Source organism: Chiloscyllium plagiosum, unplaced genomic scaffold, assembly GCF_037043375.1.
Source record: "Chiloscyllium plagiosum isolate Xiang-an unplaced genomic scaffold, Cpla_swu_hap1 HiC_scaffold_8, whole genome shotgun sequence".
In the NCBI taxonomy this organism is placed as follows: domain Eukaryota; kingdom Metazoa; phylum Chordata; class Chondrichthyes; order Orectolobiformes; family Hemiscylliidae; genus Chiloscyllium; species Chiloscyllium plagiosum.
Window position 1 is genome coordinate 38335082 of NW_028270146.1, and position 14757 is coordinate 38349838.

The 14757-nt window shown below is 38.5% G+C and overlaps 1 protein-coding gene across 6 annotated transcripts in view; it reads right to left on the bottom strand.

Moving 5' to 3' along the window:
- lrrc9 (leucine rich repeat containing 9) overlaps positions 1-14757 on the bottom strand; it is a 237547-nt gene that overhangs the window by 185904 nt on the left and 36886 nt on the right. For all 6 annotated transcript variants that reach the window (XR_015757872.1, XM_087989715.1, XM_043697264.2 and 3 more), the window contains 2 exons: positions 14080-14150; positions 3885-4067 (listed from right to left, as the gene is read on the bottom strand). Coding sequence is in view for 5 of the 6 variants with exons in the window: in XM_087989715.1 (XP_087845841.1) it covers positions 3885-4067; positions 14080-14150 (254 nt within the window). In the remaining variant the exon portion in view is untranslated. The remainder of the gene's footprint in view (positions 1-3884; positions 4068-14079; positions 14151-14757) is intronic.

A 14757-nucleotide genomic window follows, 5' to 3' on the forward strand; every position in this document is an offset into this window, starting at 1 on the left:
CCTGTGCTATTTCTGAAATGGAACAGGGATCATTAAGAGAGAGATGTTTCAGGTATAGTTTAGGTATGTTGTTATCGACCGGACCCTTCAAAGTATTTTAAGAAAATAGCCTAGACCCTAACATTTTCTTATCTTTAAGGCAAATGCTGTGCTCCAGATACAATTTAACTGATAAAATTACTCGACCTTAAGCACAACACTTTATTCAAACACAATAGTTAAAATACAACACAAGAAAGATAAACTTAGAATAACAACTCTAATGGAATACTTAACAGAATAATAGATACTGTAGTCATTACTAATTAATTGTTCCAATATAGTAAAATCCCATATACACATCTCTTGGCAAAAAGGCAAAATCAGATTTTGGTCACATGCAATGACTGTAATATGAAGAGAAACTCCAGCTCTGACTTAAGAGGGAGGGCGAGAATAGCTTCTACTTCAAAACTCTAGCAGCATCTGCTGAATCTTAAAGCAAAAAACAAAAGTAGATATCCAGGCCTAAGAGAGCTGGTCATGCCCATCCTGACTGCTTCTATTGTTCCAACTTCTTAAAAGAAAAGAACAAGGCCTCACCACCTGTTTAAGTTACCACAGACTGATCGTCACCTCTTGTTCAATCTCTCTCTCTCTCTCTAGTGAAACCAGGACAAAATATACCTCCTAAAACCAGTGTATTCACAATGTTTCAACAAAGGTAAAAGGCAACAAAGCCAATGCCAGACTCAAATGGGTGATGAGAAGATAAGAGAATATGAGGAAACAAACAAGAGTGTATAATGCATATCAGGTGAATTTTTCAAACAAGAATCAGATCAAATACAACAACGTAAGATAAGTGAAGACACAAGATAGATTAGTAAAGCAAGAATGAGAATAAATGGCAGTTAGCATTAAACTGAACCCAAATATCTTCTATAGCACACAACCAGGAAAAAAGTTAGTGAAAACTGCTATAGTCCCAGAGGATCACAGGCTGTTCTTTCACTGGATAGAGAAAACTGGTGGTGTGTTTATCCTGACGATCACCACACCTCAAATAATGGGTGAGGTTAAAAAGACAGTGCCTTAATTTTCACTAGGCAACTTCTCTTGTCTTGGCTTCTTTCCTGAAAGCCTGTGGAGTTTCTGACCAAACTGTGGAAGTATGGAATTGATTTTTATTGCTTGACAACTCCAACTGAAATCCAGGAACAACACGAACAAATCCACTGCCCTTCTTGACCTGATCAAGGGTTTTGACTCAGTTAGTTGAGAAGTGCAATGGGGGATTCTGCTTCAACCTCAAGATGACTCAAATCTTTTCCCAATCCATCCCTGGTCAAGTTCCGGTCTATTTGTCTATTAAAGTCAATGAAGAAATCGTCCAAAAGTGGGACATTTCTTCCAGTTGGAAAACTACATCTCATTAATGTTGCAGACATTCAACATCTCATCCAATCTATGACAGCTGCCTTCAGAGGCCTAAGAATGAGAGTCTTCGATGGTCATGATACTCATCCTGATGTACAAGACTCATCCATCTGACTATGTGCCTCTAAAACCTATATTCAGTTTTGGCGCCACTTCAAGACTCTTGAGAAGTACCATCATATTGCTTGAGACACATTCTCCATATCAGCTAAGAGAACAGGGTACCAATATCAGCATCCTTGAAGCAGCTAACACCACCAGCATCGTGGCCATGATCATCTGATACCAACTCTGCTGGAGTGACCACATGCTTAGGATGCCTAAGTTCGAATTACCAAAGCAAATCCTTTTCACCCAGCTGAGGGAAGGCAAACAAACAAAAGGAGGACAAGGGAAGTTTTTCAAAGACTCTCTGAAGACTTCCCTCAAGAAATGCAACAAAGATGTCCCATGCATGGCAGATCCTCATTCAGAAGAAACTGACGTGGATGAAGTCCCTGTATGAAGAAGTACCATTCTTTGAGAACACCCAAAACAAGAGGTGGTACAGAAAAGGAACTGGAGAAAGGAAAGTCAACAATCTTAAAAGATAAAGACCAATCCATCTCCCAGAAAGACATGCCAAATGCATGGTCTAAGAGTAGGCTCATCAGATATGCAAAGATCCACATGACCAATGACACAGAATTTCCTAGGTGGATAATCATACTAGTCAGATAGGAATTGCTGACAATGACAATTTGATACTGGAATATGTAAATAGGGATAAGGATGGGTGGGGCCTATTTACAGCAAAAGGGATGTTATATGCTTAATGACATGCAGTGAAAAATCTGCTGATTATATGGGTGAGGGTACAAATTTAATTTTTTTGAGTAAGTGATAACAGGTGATATGCAGATGTGCTTTTTTAAAAAAGTAGCAAGTGCTTAGAACTTGGAACTCTCAGCTCACAATGTCAGTGAAAATTGAGACATTTAATTAGTTCAAAAGGAAGGTGGACAAGCATTTGAGGGAAATAAACTTATGGGGCTCTATGGATAGAGTGGATAATGGCACTGAGTAGATTCATTTACAGAAAACAGATGTTTTTTATTGCCAAACAATTTCCTTTCATGCTGGAATAACATTATATGCAGGTGTATCCAATCGATGGATCTAGCCTATTTTACAACAATTAGTTTTAGTGTTATGTGTAATGTTGACTGTGTATTTGTAGTTAAGTCAATAACATCACATCAAGTGAGCATTTATGGTTGCATCTTTGTTGTTAAATAAAAAAGGCCATATAGTTCAGTTCATATGTAAGGATCCATCTTTTATGGATTGCTTGATTGCAGAGTACTTTGAGGGTTCTTTTTGAAGCCACATTGACTTAACTTTGGAATTTAAGAATGCTTTAAAAAAAGACAGCCAATCTAAATGATATTGCTGGTGACAGTGTGGCTCCTATCACAGTGTGGGGGGGATACTTAGAGGTAGCATGCTTGCAGTGAGACAGCATTGAGCATTGAATCTAGAGGTGCCATGCTACGAGTGAGGTTGTACATCAAGAGGCTACATCCTATCTAAGCAATGCCTATCTCTCCCAGTGCGATAACCAAGGTTTCAGAGCTGTCAGTCCTCAGTATCTAAACCTTGCCTGCCACCCTTAATTGAACAGAGAGCCCGGTGGTGACCAACTAGGAGGCCAATAAAATTGCTGAACCAGTCTCATTGCCATCAAGTGTGATTTCGGGACACTGATTTGATCCCAAAACTCAATAATATATCCTGGTATTATACAATTTCAGATTCACAAATCACAAATAAATAATAGTGAAGGGGGGTCTGGTTTCACATTGACTATGTATATCTGTTGCTTTGCTGTGAGTAGACCTATCTTAACATTCCTGGGCCTTCTCAATATGTGTCTAACTCAGTGTTCTCTTGTTTAATTATGAACAAGAAGCTGGTTTTCTTATAGCAATGTGGAAGTTCCTACCATATTTGGTAAAGGTAACAGAGACAAGCGCATTATGCTGAGTTTCTTTTTGTGCAGGACATAAACATCTCCAGCAGGCTAGAAGGTAAGTGAGAAAAACCCCTGTTTGAAATACGCAGGAGTTTCATTATTATATTTAAATAATTTAGCAGTATTCAATCATTTGATACATTTACTTTCATTGTAATATTGTTATGAAGTTGAATGTGTGCATTGTACTTTTAAGAGAGAGTGAATGCTGTATTGCACAGAGAGCTTACAAGCACCTGTAATAGCACTAGCTAGTAGTCCCAGAGTGTACTGGAGAATGGAAAATATGTAACATTTGGCTGTGAAATGGATACTTGAGTTGGTTGCTGTTTTGACAGCAATCAAATTTAACTGCATCTGCAGTGAAACTGTTATTTTGAAATGTTTGCTATTGTGCAAAGAAAAGGAGAAATACTCTACTGAAAATCAGAATATTAAATCATTTCATTACCTCAGCAAAGTCCTTCGCCTGTTTATTGGACACATCATAAGTGTCCAGTCTCAGAAGCTTCGGCATGTGGTATACTACATGTGTCATGTAGTTAGAGAGAAGAGTCACAGGATTTGGAGCATATTGCGGATCCTTTAGACTTAATATTTGAAGCTCAGGCAGTCTTACTAAATTAGTGAGTTCCTAGAAAAGTAAATTAGAAAGAACATAGACTCTTAAAGAAGTCTGGTGTAACACATCTTAAAATGTATCATGTTTTAAAAAGGGTTGGTAGCTTGGAGCTTAAGCATTCTTAAAAAGTACTGGTATGCTTAATTTGTTAACAAATAATTTTGTGGCACACAACTGTAAAAAATCACAAAAGGTATTCTACAAAATAAATTAGTTATAACTATTTTCTGGGATTAAGTTTCATTTGTTTTAAACCACTGGGTGTTAAATATTCTATCACAGTTCAGTTACTCATAATGCCAAAGGAAACCAAAAATCCGACAGCATGCTAAAATAGGCAGATGATTCACTGATACCCAGCCATAAAACTAAAAAGACTAATTGCACAGGGCAGACGCTTATGGTGACTCAACACAAGATTAAACAAGGGATCTTATTGTTACATGCTCTGTACATATGATTAATTAAAATGAAAGAATGATATTTCCATTGAGCAATTCTTAATGTTTCACAAAAATCTCAAAAGCAGTTGATACACATGAATTATTTGAACATTTAGTCAGTGAGGTTATGGGCAAAATCCCACAACTGGCAGTGAGGTAAGTGATGCAATCAGTAATTTGTTGCTGCTAGATGAGAAAGCAATACTTTCTAAGACTCTGGGTGAACTTCCTTCTCCTGTTTGATTGGTGACATGGAATAACATCCACTCAACTAAATAATAGGCAGATGAGAGCTCAGTTTAATGTCTCAAAAGGACAAGACCTTTCACATTGCAGCGGAGGGGGGTTGGCAGTGTAGTGATAATAAGCACTGGACTACTAATTCAGAAGCTCAGGGTAATGTTTGGAGGCTTGGGTTCAAATCTCCCATAATAGATGGTGTAATTTAAATTCAATTAACAATAAATCTAGAATATAAAACTAGGTCCAGTGATAGTGACCGGGATAACCACTTTTGCAAATCCACTCTCATTCACTAATGATGTTTCAGGGAAGTGAATTTGTCATCCTTACTCATCTGGTCTATAACAGACCCCAGATCCACAGCAAGCACTTAATAAAGTAGTTAAAAGTTAAATAGTAAATCAGCCACTCAATTCAAAGGCAACTAGGGATAGACAACAAATGATAATCTTGCTAATTCCACCCACATCTCCCACTATCATTTTAAAATCTTTCAATATTGCAGTTGAGATCATGTGTTCCAATTCCAAGAAAATGGCTTGGCCTTGACAACATTTGGTACAAAGACTAAATTTCCACCAAATGAGCCACTTTTATTGTTAATTCGATATGAAGTGATTTTTTTTTTTTGTTTTTAAGTGTTTTATAGAAATACAATGGCACTTTCTCTTGAAGAATGTTCACAAATTGCTGCCAGAGCTCAAAGCAAACAATATTTATTTCCAAATGACTCCAGTGTTCAATATGACTGTCAAGTACTTTGAAAAGTCCAGTTCTTATCATTTGAAATAATGCTGTGAAAATAAAAAAGATTACAGAATGTTCAACGGAGTTGAATAAATTGAGCTAGGAATCGTTGAGGTTTTTGGCAAATGGCAATTGTTTAGAAGCGTATCATCATGTTAGTTTTTTTATAAATAAGATCAGACGTGTCGTTCTTTACAGCCTCAAATTTCTCCTACCTTCCTACATATTTCCATAACTGAGAAGGCATTCAATTTAAATCCAAAGCCTTGCCAATGCTATGATGCAAATGGCTTTTTGAAAATTTGTGAAAGTAACAGAATAATATGTTCACTGCAACAGAGTAGAGCCTTCAGTGATTTTTAATCTCTCTTTTATGTGTATGTTTTGGACCTGATTTGTAGTTTTAATTATTAATTTTCATGACTTCTAATCAGCTTTAGTTCAATGACAGCACTTACACTTTATGACTTCAGAGACTAATTCCAGAGTCTAGAGTGTATAATTTTCTAGAGGTACTACTTCTTGTGCCATATTTTCATTGAGACATTAAAATAAGATCCCGTGTAACCTTCTCCAATTAATGCTATGAAGGCATTCAATGAGGAACAGAGGCATATGCTTGATGTTCTTGCTAATATTTCATCACTGACTGTCCAGCATATTGGATGTCCTAAGGTTATGAAAGGTGTCATATACATCCTCTTATGAGGAAATTTCTAGAGATTGAAGGTAAAATAGATGCACAATAGTGAACCCATATAAACACTATCTAAATCTATTAAATCCCAGTGCACACATTATTCAATACCACACAAATAACAGGAATTATTTTTCAGGAATTTAAGTTGCCATCTTATTTGCTTTATAATGATCTGTACTACAGACAAAGATGCAAAAATATAGATATAAATGTGGAAATTAGGAAGTTGCTCTCAAAGGTGAAACTTTTCTGAAAACATTTCCCCCTGACTAAATGCATTAAGGAGCATTAATTTGCTATATATGACTTTTCAAGTACACCTTGCATCGACCTGGCAAAGGAAACACTTACCATGCTTTTAGAAGAGACCAGCACACACACCCCAACCACCATCAATCACATTACCAACGAAGACATTATGAAGCTAGGGGACCTGTACCTCACCACCCACTTCACCTTCAAGAACATAATCTACAAACAAACCAACAGCACACCCATGGGATCTCCACTATCAGGATTCATAGCAGAAGCGGTAATGCAAAGACTAGAACAAACAGCCCTACCAACCATCAAACCCAAAAATCTGGGTCTGCTACATAGATGACACCTTTGTCATCACAAAACGAAACTAGATAGAAGAGACATTTAACATCATCAACAACACCCTCACAGGCATAAAGTTCACCAAGGAGGAAGAAACCTACAACAAACTCGCATTCCTGGACGTCACAGTCGAAAGAAGACAACGGAGAACTACAAACCGACAAACACTGACCAAATACTTAACCACACCAGCAACCATCACAACACATACAAACGAAGCTGTATCAGAACACTATTCCAGCAAGCCACCTCACACAGACGAAGTTCGGAAAACAGAGGGGAACCACCTATACAACGTATTCAAGAAGAACGGATCTTCAAAAAATACAGTCCGCAGATTCCTCAAGAACAAACCAGGGCAAGCAGACCAAACACAGCCAGAAACCCTAACCACCTTACCATACAGCAAAGAAGTTTCAGAAATGACAGCCAGACTACTAAGACCCCTCGGAATCCTAGTAGCACATAAACCCACCAACACTCTCAAACAAAAACTAACAAACTTAAAAGACCCAGTACAACCTATGGACAAAACCAATGTTGTCTATAAAATTCCATGCAAGAACTGCCACAAACACTACGTAGGACAAACAGGAAGAAAGTTAGCCATCAGGATACACGAACACCAGCTAGCCACAAAAAGACACAACCCTCTCTCCCTTGTAGCCCTACACACGGAGGAAAAAAAACCACCATTTCGACTGAGACAACACATCTATACTGGGACAGGCTAAGCCAAGACATGCCAGAGGATTCCTAGAGGCCAGGCACTCCAACCACAATGCCATAAACAAACACATAGATCTAGGTACCATCTATCAACCCCTCAGAAAACGAACAGGAAATGACATCACCACAAACCCCAGGAACCCCATCCAGGACAAACATATAAATAGAAAGCAGGAGACAACAGCTTCGCTTCACTTGGAGGTCGTCACTGATGATGTTACCTAGCCAGATAATGAAATGCCTGGATATCGAAGCTACAGCTCAGCAAGCAAACCTACACCCCACAAAATAAACTTGCCTGAAAACATTCGGATTTATTCATTTCATACTTGTATGCTTTATTATTGCATACTCACAATGACTGTCAAATGATCTCTCCAGTACTAAAGCTTGATCAATGTGGAGTTATAGTCCTTCAGATTTCAATTGTTGATGGAGATTTTTTTAAAAAAGAATTTCCTTCCATCTCTTTAATAATCTCTTAACATTAAATTTTTATTTTCCTTGCTTAATTCACCTTTTTGAATTCAATGTCAAATTATGTACAGTGTTCAAATTTACACTTTCTGGTTCAGACATTTTAGGTTCACTGAATAATTCTTCAATCTAATTGGTCGAAGAGATGCGCAAGTACCTTGGCTGGAGTTTAGAAAGTCCACTTCGTAATAGAAACATGCAGCTACAGCTACTGATCAAGTGAGCATAGGTGAGTGTACTCAACAAATAAAATAGGTTACTAGCCAAGTCTTTTGGGCCACTGCAAAGTTATGTGGCTAGGATCAATTTGGAATTAATTAAACAAACCCTAGGAAATTCAAATGTAATTCAGTCCACATTTTAAAGCCTTACATTTAGCCCTTATTTTTAAACACCAAATCTGATAATTTGGTGAGCAGGAGTAGGCTATTCACTTCTTCAAGCATGTTGTCATTCAAAATGATTATGGTTGATCAGCAACTCAGGAACCTGTTCCCACTTCCTCCCCTTAGCCTTTGATCCTTCAGTACTAAGAACTGTATCTAATGCCTTCTCGACAGCATTCAATGTTTTGGCCTCAACTGCTTTCTGTGACAGAGAATTCCATAGGCTCACCATTCTTAGTAAAGAATGTTGCCTCATCTCAGTCCTAAATGGAACCTCCTGTATTCTCAAACCATGACCCCTGGTTCTGGACTCCCATGTCACCGGGAATGCCCTTCCTGTGTTTACCTCTATAGTGCTTTAGAAATTTATAGATTTCTTCTAAATAGTGGTGATATAGTCCTAACCTAGTGGGGCGGCACAGTGACTCAGTGGTTAGTACTGTTGCGTCACATCACCAGGGTCCTGGGTTCGATTCCAACCTCAGGTGACTGTGTGGAGTTTGCACATTCTCCCACTGTCTGCGTGGGTTTCCTCCGGTTTCCTCCCACAGTCCAAAGATGTGCAGGCTAGGTGAATTGGCCATGCTTAAATTATCAATTAGGTACATTAGTCAGAGGGGAAAAGGGGTTTGGGTGTGGTCCTGTTGGGCGAAGGGGCCTGTTTCCACACTGTAGGGAATCTAATCTATCCAGTCTCCCCTCACAAGTCAGTCCTGCCATCTCAGGAATCAAATTGCTAAACCTTTATGGCACTCCCTTCATAGCCAGAACATCCATTGTCTCACCAAGACCCTTTATGATTGTAGCTTGTTGTGTAAAGTATAGCAGCTTATGAATTAAAAAATACTTAGAATGCAAAAACAGAATAAAGATGTAAGAGCAGTTGATATCACTGAAGCAGAAAGGTTTCCATGCTAGGCCTGATTTTGTAATGCATAATTAGTAGCTTTCAACTGTGTTGTGTGCTAATAACGTACAGTCCTCACAATTTACATTATTCACCCTTGTTCCAGGCCACTGCCGTCATAATTGAATTTCAGAGGCACTGTTTATAACATATTAAGCCACCAGCAATTGTCTATTGTCAAAAAACAACCCATCTAGTTCACTCATGTCCTTTAGGGAAGGAAATCAGTCATCCTTACCTGGTGTAGACCCACATAATGTGGTTGACTCTTAACTTCCCTCTGAGCAACTAGAAATGGGCAATAAATAATGGTCCAGCCAGAGATGCCCACTTCTCATGATCAAACAGAGAAAAAAAGAAACAATTGATTGAAGCAGCTTGTTGTAGCAACCCATGACTAAAGTTGAGAAGATGGCAGCCTGGGGCTTTTTTAGTTGACACAAGATGGCTGAAAGGGGGTTGACAGCCTACATACAGATGTTCACAGCTAGACCCATGGTGTCCTCATAGAGATACTGGATAAGATGAGATTCTCCGTAGGGATAAAAATTAGGAAAATCAATCAGGTTTCTGTAAACAGGCAGTTCTAAATATAAGCATTTTAACAAGGAACAGTTTTGAAAGGCCTAGTTTAGCCGCAGTTTCAAGTTTGTAATTTAGAAAAAAGTAGAAGAAAACATCTGATCTCTCAGTATTCTGAATTCATTAGGTAATTGTAGAATTGGAAAGGCAAAATAGTATGAAAAGGTTAGTTGGATTCTTTGAGCAAATCTTTGTAGGCAGTGCATTATTATGAAAGATACAGTAATAATAGATGGTGTAAACACAACCTTAAAAAAAACCATTGGCACAGGAGGAGAGCAGAGGAAGATTGTAAAAAGAGAGAGGTCACAACTAGGGAGAGATTAAAAAAATTGAAACAATGCATATGTAGATAACTTGAACAAATTCTTACATCCAAAGATCAAGGATAAGTGACAAAGCCAAATTACAACATACAGAGAGTGAAGATGTGGCTATGTGGTTATTTGTGGAATCTAAACAAGTTTTGTTTAAAGACTTCATAAAGCTGTAAAGTGATTGAATTTTACCCTTGTCAGTGGAATTTGATTAGATGTTTTTGGATGTAAGTTTGCTCACTGAGCTGGGAGGTTCATTTTCAGATGTCCACTATGATACTAGGCAACATCATCAGTGAGTCTCCAGTGAAGCATTAGTGCTGTGACCCGCTTTTATTAAAAGATAATTAGTAATGGAAAGTGTTCTGCAGCTACAGTGAGAAAGGGGTTGTTTTCAATTTGTCAGTCATATCACAGAATTGTAGTAACTTTATTATTTGAGTTGATTTTAAGGACTTCATAACAATTGGTAGAATTTAATATCCTTCCTAATATCCCACACTAAAATTAGTATAGAAGAGTTCTTAGTGAGGAGCAAGTATTTACGTTATTGGTAAACAATGCAATGCAGCTGGCAAATGTCTGGGAAGGAATAAAACTGTCAGAAGCATTGCAAGATTCCAGAAACTGACGACAGAGGTATCTGGGAAACATCATAAGATTATGGGAGGACCTGGGCTGTCCATAGATTTACTTATCATTGATTGTGTGTTTGCTGGATTGAATGTATAGGGTGATGTCATTAACAATGACATCCATGTTGCATGTAATTATTGTAACGTGAAAGGTATAAAAATATTGTATTCAGCTGGTGAACACAGTTTCATTGAAATTCTTCCGATCTGAATCATAATTAAGAGGGCAATTGAGCCCTATAGGAAAGCCAGATTTAGGGTGGTCTCTGGTCTCTCCCACGTATGTGGTAGAAGAGCTCTCAATAAAAGTCGCTTTTACTACGGAACACAGAACTCAAGACTCTTCTTTGACATTTCTCCCTCCAACAACTGGCGCTACAAGTAGGGTGATGTACCGGTCTGTAATTGGCTATGTGGACTCTAATTGGGTGAATGTGTTTAATATTACCAACCTTTAGGTAGATGGTAAACCTTGTAGTCGATCCCGGCTGTAAGTTGTAATAGGAAAGGAATTAAAAGGAGAAGGGGGTTGTACTGTGTTCAGTAGACAATTGATAGATCTAGTCCACACAGGGGACGGTTGAGCCCCACAGCAGGATGGGCAAGGCCCAAAGACAGTCCACAGCCGAGACTGTTGAGCTCCATAGCAGGATGGCTAAGGCCTGAGCAGCATCCAAACTGGGGATGCGTTGAGCCCACAGAAGGATGCCTAGGTGGAAAAGTGCACAAAGGGATGCATAAGACGATGGCAGCCAGAAAAGATCTGGAAGGGATCATGTTTAAGAACAAAGGAAAAATAGTATGGGGCCCAGAAGAATTCACTGGTTCAAGTTGAACTAGAACGTAATCAGAAATTGATCATTAAGATAATTGGGAACGGATATGATCTGGATGCCCGATGTCAGAGCAGAAAGCTTGGTGGAAGGGACAAGAAGAAAAAAATAAATATGAGAAAGGGGTAATAACTCCAGCAGCCCTTGTCAGAGATATGACCAATGAGAAACAAGAACAAACAAAAGGTGATGGCTCTTAGACGTGAGGGCTTGAAGCCAAAGGGCCAGATGATAGTTACAGTCAGAGAGGCCCCACTCCACTCGGAAGGCGGTAAGGACAATGACATTGCCTGGAATGGGTTAGATGATGACGTATATGTGTATGGACATAGGGAAGACAATCGGTAGGATGACCCACCAGTCTATAAGAAGGCTGCGCCTATGGCACTATTGCGGATCCAAGTGAGAGCTTAGAAAGACCACCGGAGACAACAAATCCATGAGACAGAAACCAAAACCCAACCATTTACTCTTGCTGAACGACAAATGTTGGTGAATGAACTCATAGCTTTAAAGAAAAATGATAATAATGGATCTTATTGGGAGAAATTACATGAATTAGCTGAGGCACACAATCTCACTAATGATATCCTTAAGGTGAAAACGCCCAACACTATATGGCAGAACCTTCCAGCTCCAATGAAACAAGGACCATCTCGGTTCCACTATTTGACAGTTGACCAGTGGCACCAGATGTTCAAAAGTAATTGCATGGACACACTAGATAGGAGACAGGCTAATTGGACTAAAATAACCTTGGTGACTCAAGGACCAAGAAAAATGTAGAGCATTAGGCAGACAGGAAGTTTGAGGCAAAAGGATCGGGGGGGATTCATAAAGGTCGATCGTGATGATGACATGTTTTTGAAGTTTTTTTAAAGATGGCATGGGCCCCCATTTGACTAAAATTATAAATATGGGACGTCCAGTGGGAAATAAATAGGGCCACGAGAGCTGAGGAAACTCAGAAATAACAGTGGTACACAGTTAAAATAGCCACAATGCAGGGAGCAAAAACAGACCTGGAATGTTACAAATGTAGCAGGATAGGGCACAAAGACACGGAATGTAGGCAGAGAGAGGACAAAAGATGTTTAAATTGCTGAAGGCCAGACCACTCTAGGAAGGATTGTTGAGCAAAATGGGGAGATAAGGAAAGATGGGAATCCCGAGACCAAATGTCCCAGAGCCAAAGTTCTCAGGTAGGGACACTGATGACAGTGCTCACATCAGGCTCATATTTGCCCACACATGGGAAGATGGTGTCAGCTCCTGTCATGCAGATCTTGTCAAATGATCTGAAAAGGCTGCTATCCTAATGACAGATAGCAGTCCTTGGCCGGGGGAGTGGGAAAGGGACCCAAGAATATCTATTGACATGCTGTTAGGAGGTCGGCATGGCATGACAGTAATATGTACAGGAGCATCTATATCAATTACCAATACAAATTTGCCTCTCATCCCCTCAACTACTAAAATTAGGGAGTTGGAACTAGATTAAACGAACCTGTCCCAGTGCAGTTTAGGAATGTGACAAATACATTCAGATGTGGGTGTGTGAAAATGAGGAAGGGACCATTCTGGCAGTTGACCTTTTAGAACAATTAGGAGCAATTATTGATATGGGGACTCAAACCACAACATGGCAACCCTCCAGCCAACTCTGGGAAAGGAAAAAAGATGCTCTCATTTTCCATTTTCCAACTGCCTTCTTGGTTGTTAATGGTGTAACACTGCTGAAGACTGCAGACAGCTTCAGTCAGTTGTTTCCCAAATACAGATGATCTATTGGCTTCCAGATAAATAACCCATGGTATAAAATAGAAGGACTGCAGAATGAAAACATTTTAAGCATTTACTTACTGTACTGTACTATATGTGGACATGGTTCATCTGCCTGTAACCAGAAAGACCAACTTCTGCAAGTTAAACCTATTTTCTCACTACTCCAGCTGATAATTACTAGTGATTAGAGGTGAAGTGAAATTTTCTGCTTTGCTCTGTTACAGATTTAACAATCTCCTTTGAATGCTACCAGTTTGGTAACTTCATAAATTGATAAGCATAAACTGCAATCTTACACAGCCAACGGACTCTGCTCCAAATCATAACACACAGCAAAAACAGCAAGACAAATTTAGATCATGAACGTATTAAATCAGACTTATTTCAATTCTTTTTTTTTCCCGGATTGTTTTAACTGCATGACCATTGATATTTACAATGACTTAAATTTGCAATACTCAATAACCAGCTTTCCTTTGCATAAAGAATTCAATGAAATTATTGTAAACCAGTTATAGAAGGAAAACTTCACTTGAACAAACTCCAATATGGTGTCTGTATTACCAAAATCCATCCTTCAAGCAATAACGTTAAAACTACAAATACAAATAAAGAAGTAGTGATGTAAAATATGTACCTTAAAGGAGCATATTTTGTTTCCAGAAAGGTTCAGCCATTCTAACTGAACATTGAAGTCCAAAGAGTTAGCTGAAATTTAAAACATTGTTGCAAGATTACATAAACAATTATTATATTCAAATCTTTAAAGTAACATTTGCCACAAATTAAAAGAGAAAAGGATTCAGTGCAATAACAGAAAACAGGTTTTAACTGTACTTCAAAACGCTTTACGTTCAATAAATTAGACAATAGTAAGATCACAAGCCAGAGGAACAGGAGGTTATTCACCCCTTGAGACTGCTCTGCCATTCAATGAAATCATGGCTGATAATGTAAATCATCAACTTTGCTGCCTTTTCCTTATAACCCTCAATTCTCTTACTGTTTAAAATCTGTCTATCTCAACATTGAATATACTAAATAATCCAACCTCAACAGCCCTCTGAATAAAGAATTCCATAGATTCACTATTCCTCAAGAGAAGAAATTTCTCCTGATCTGTCTTAAATGTGCAATTTCTTATTCTGACATTATGCTGTCTAGATTCTCCAACAAGATGAAGCTCATTTTACATCTACCCAGTCAAGAACCCCAAGAATCTTCTATGTTTCAATAAAGTCACCTCTCATTCTTCTAAATTCCAAAGAACAAAGATCCAACCTACTGAACTTCTTCTTGCAAAATAGTTCCTTTA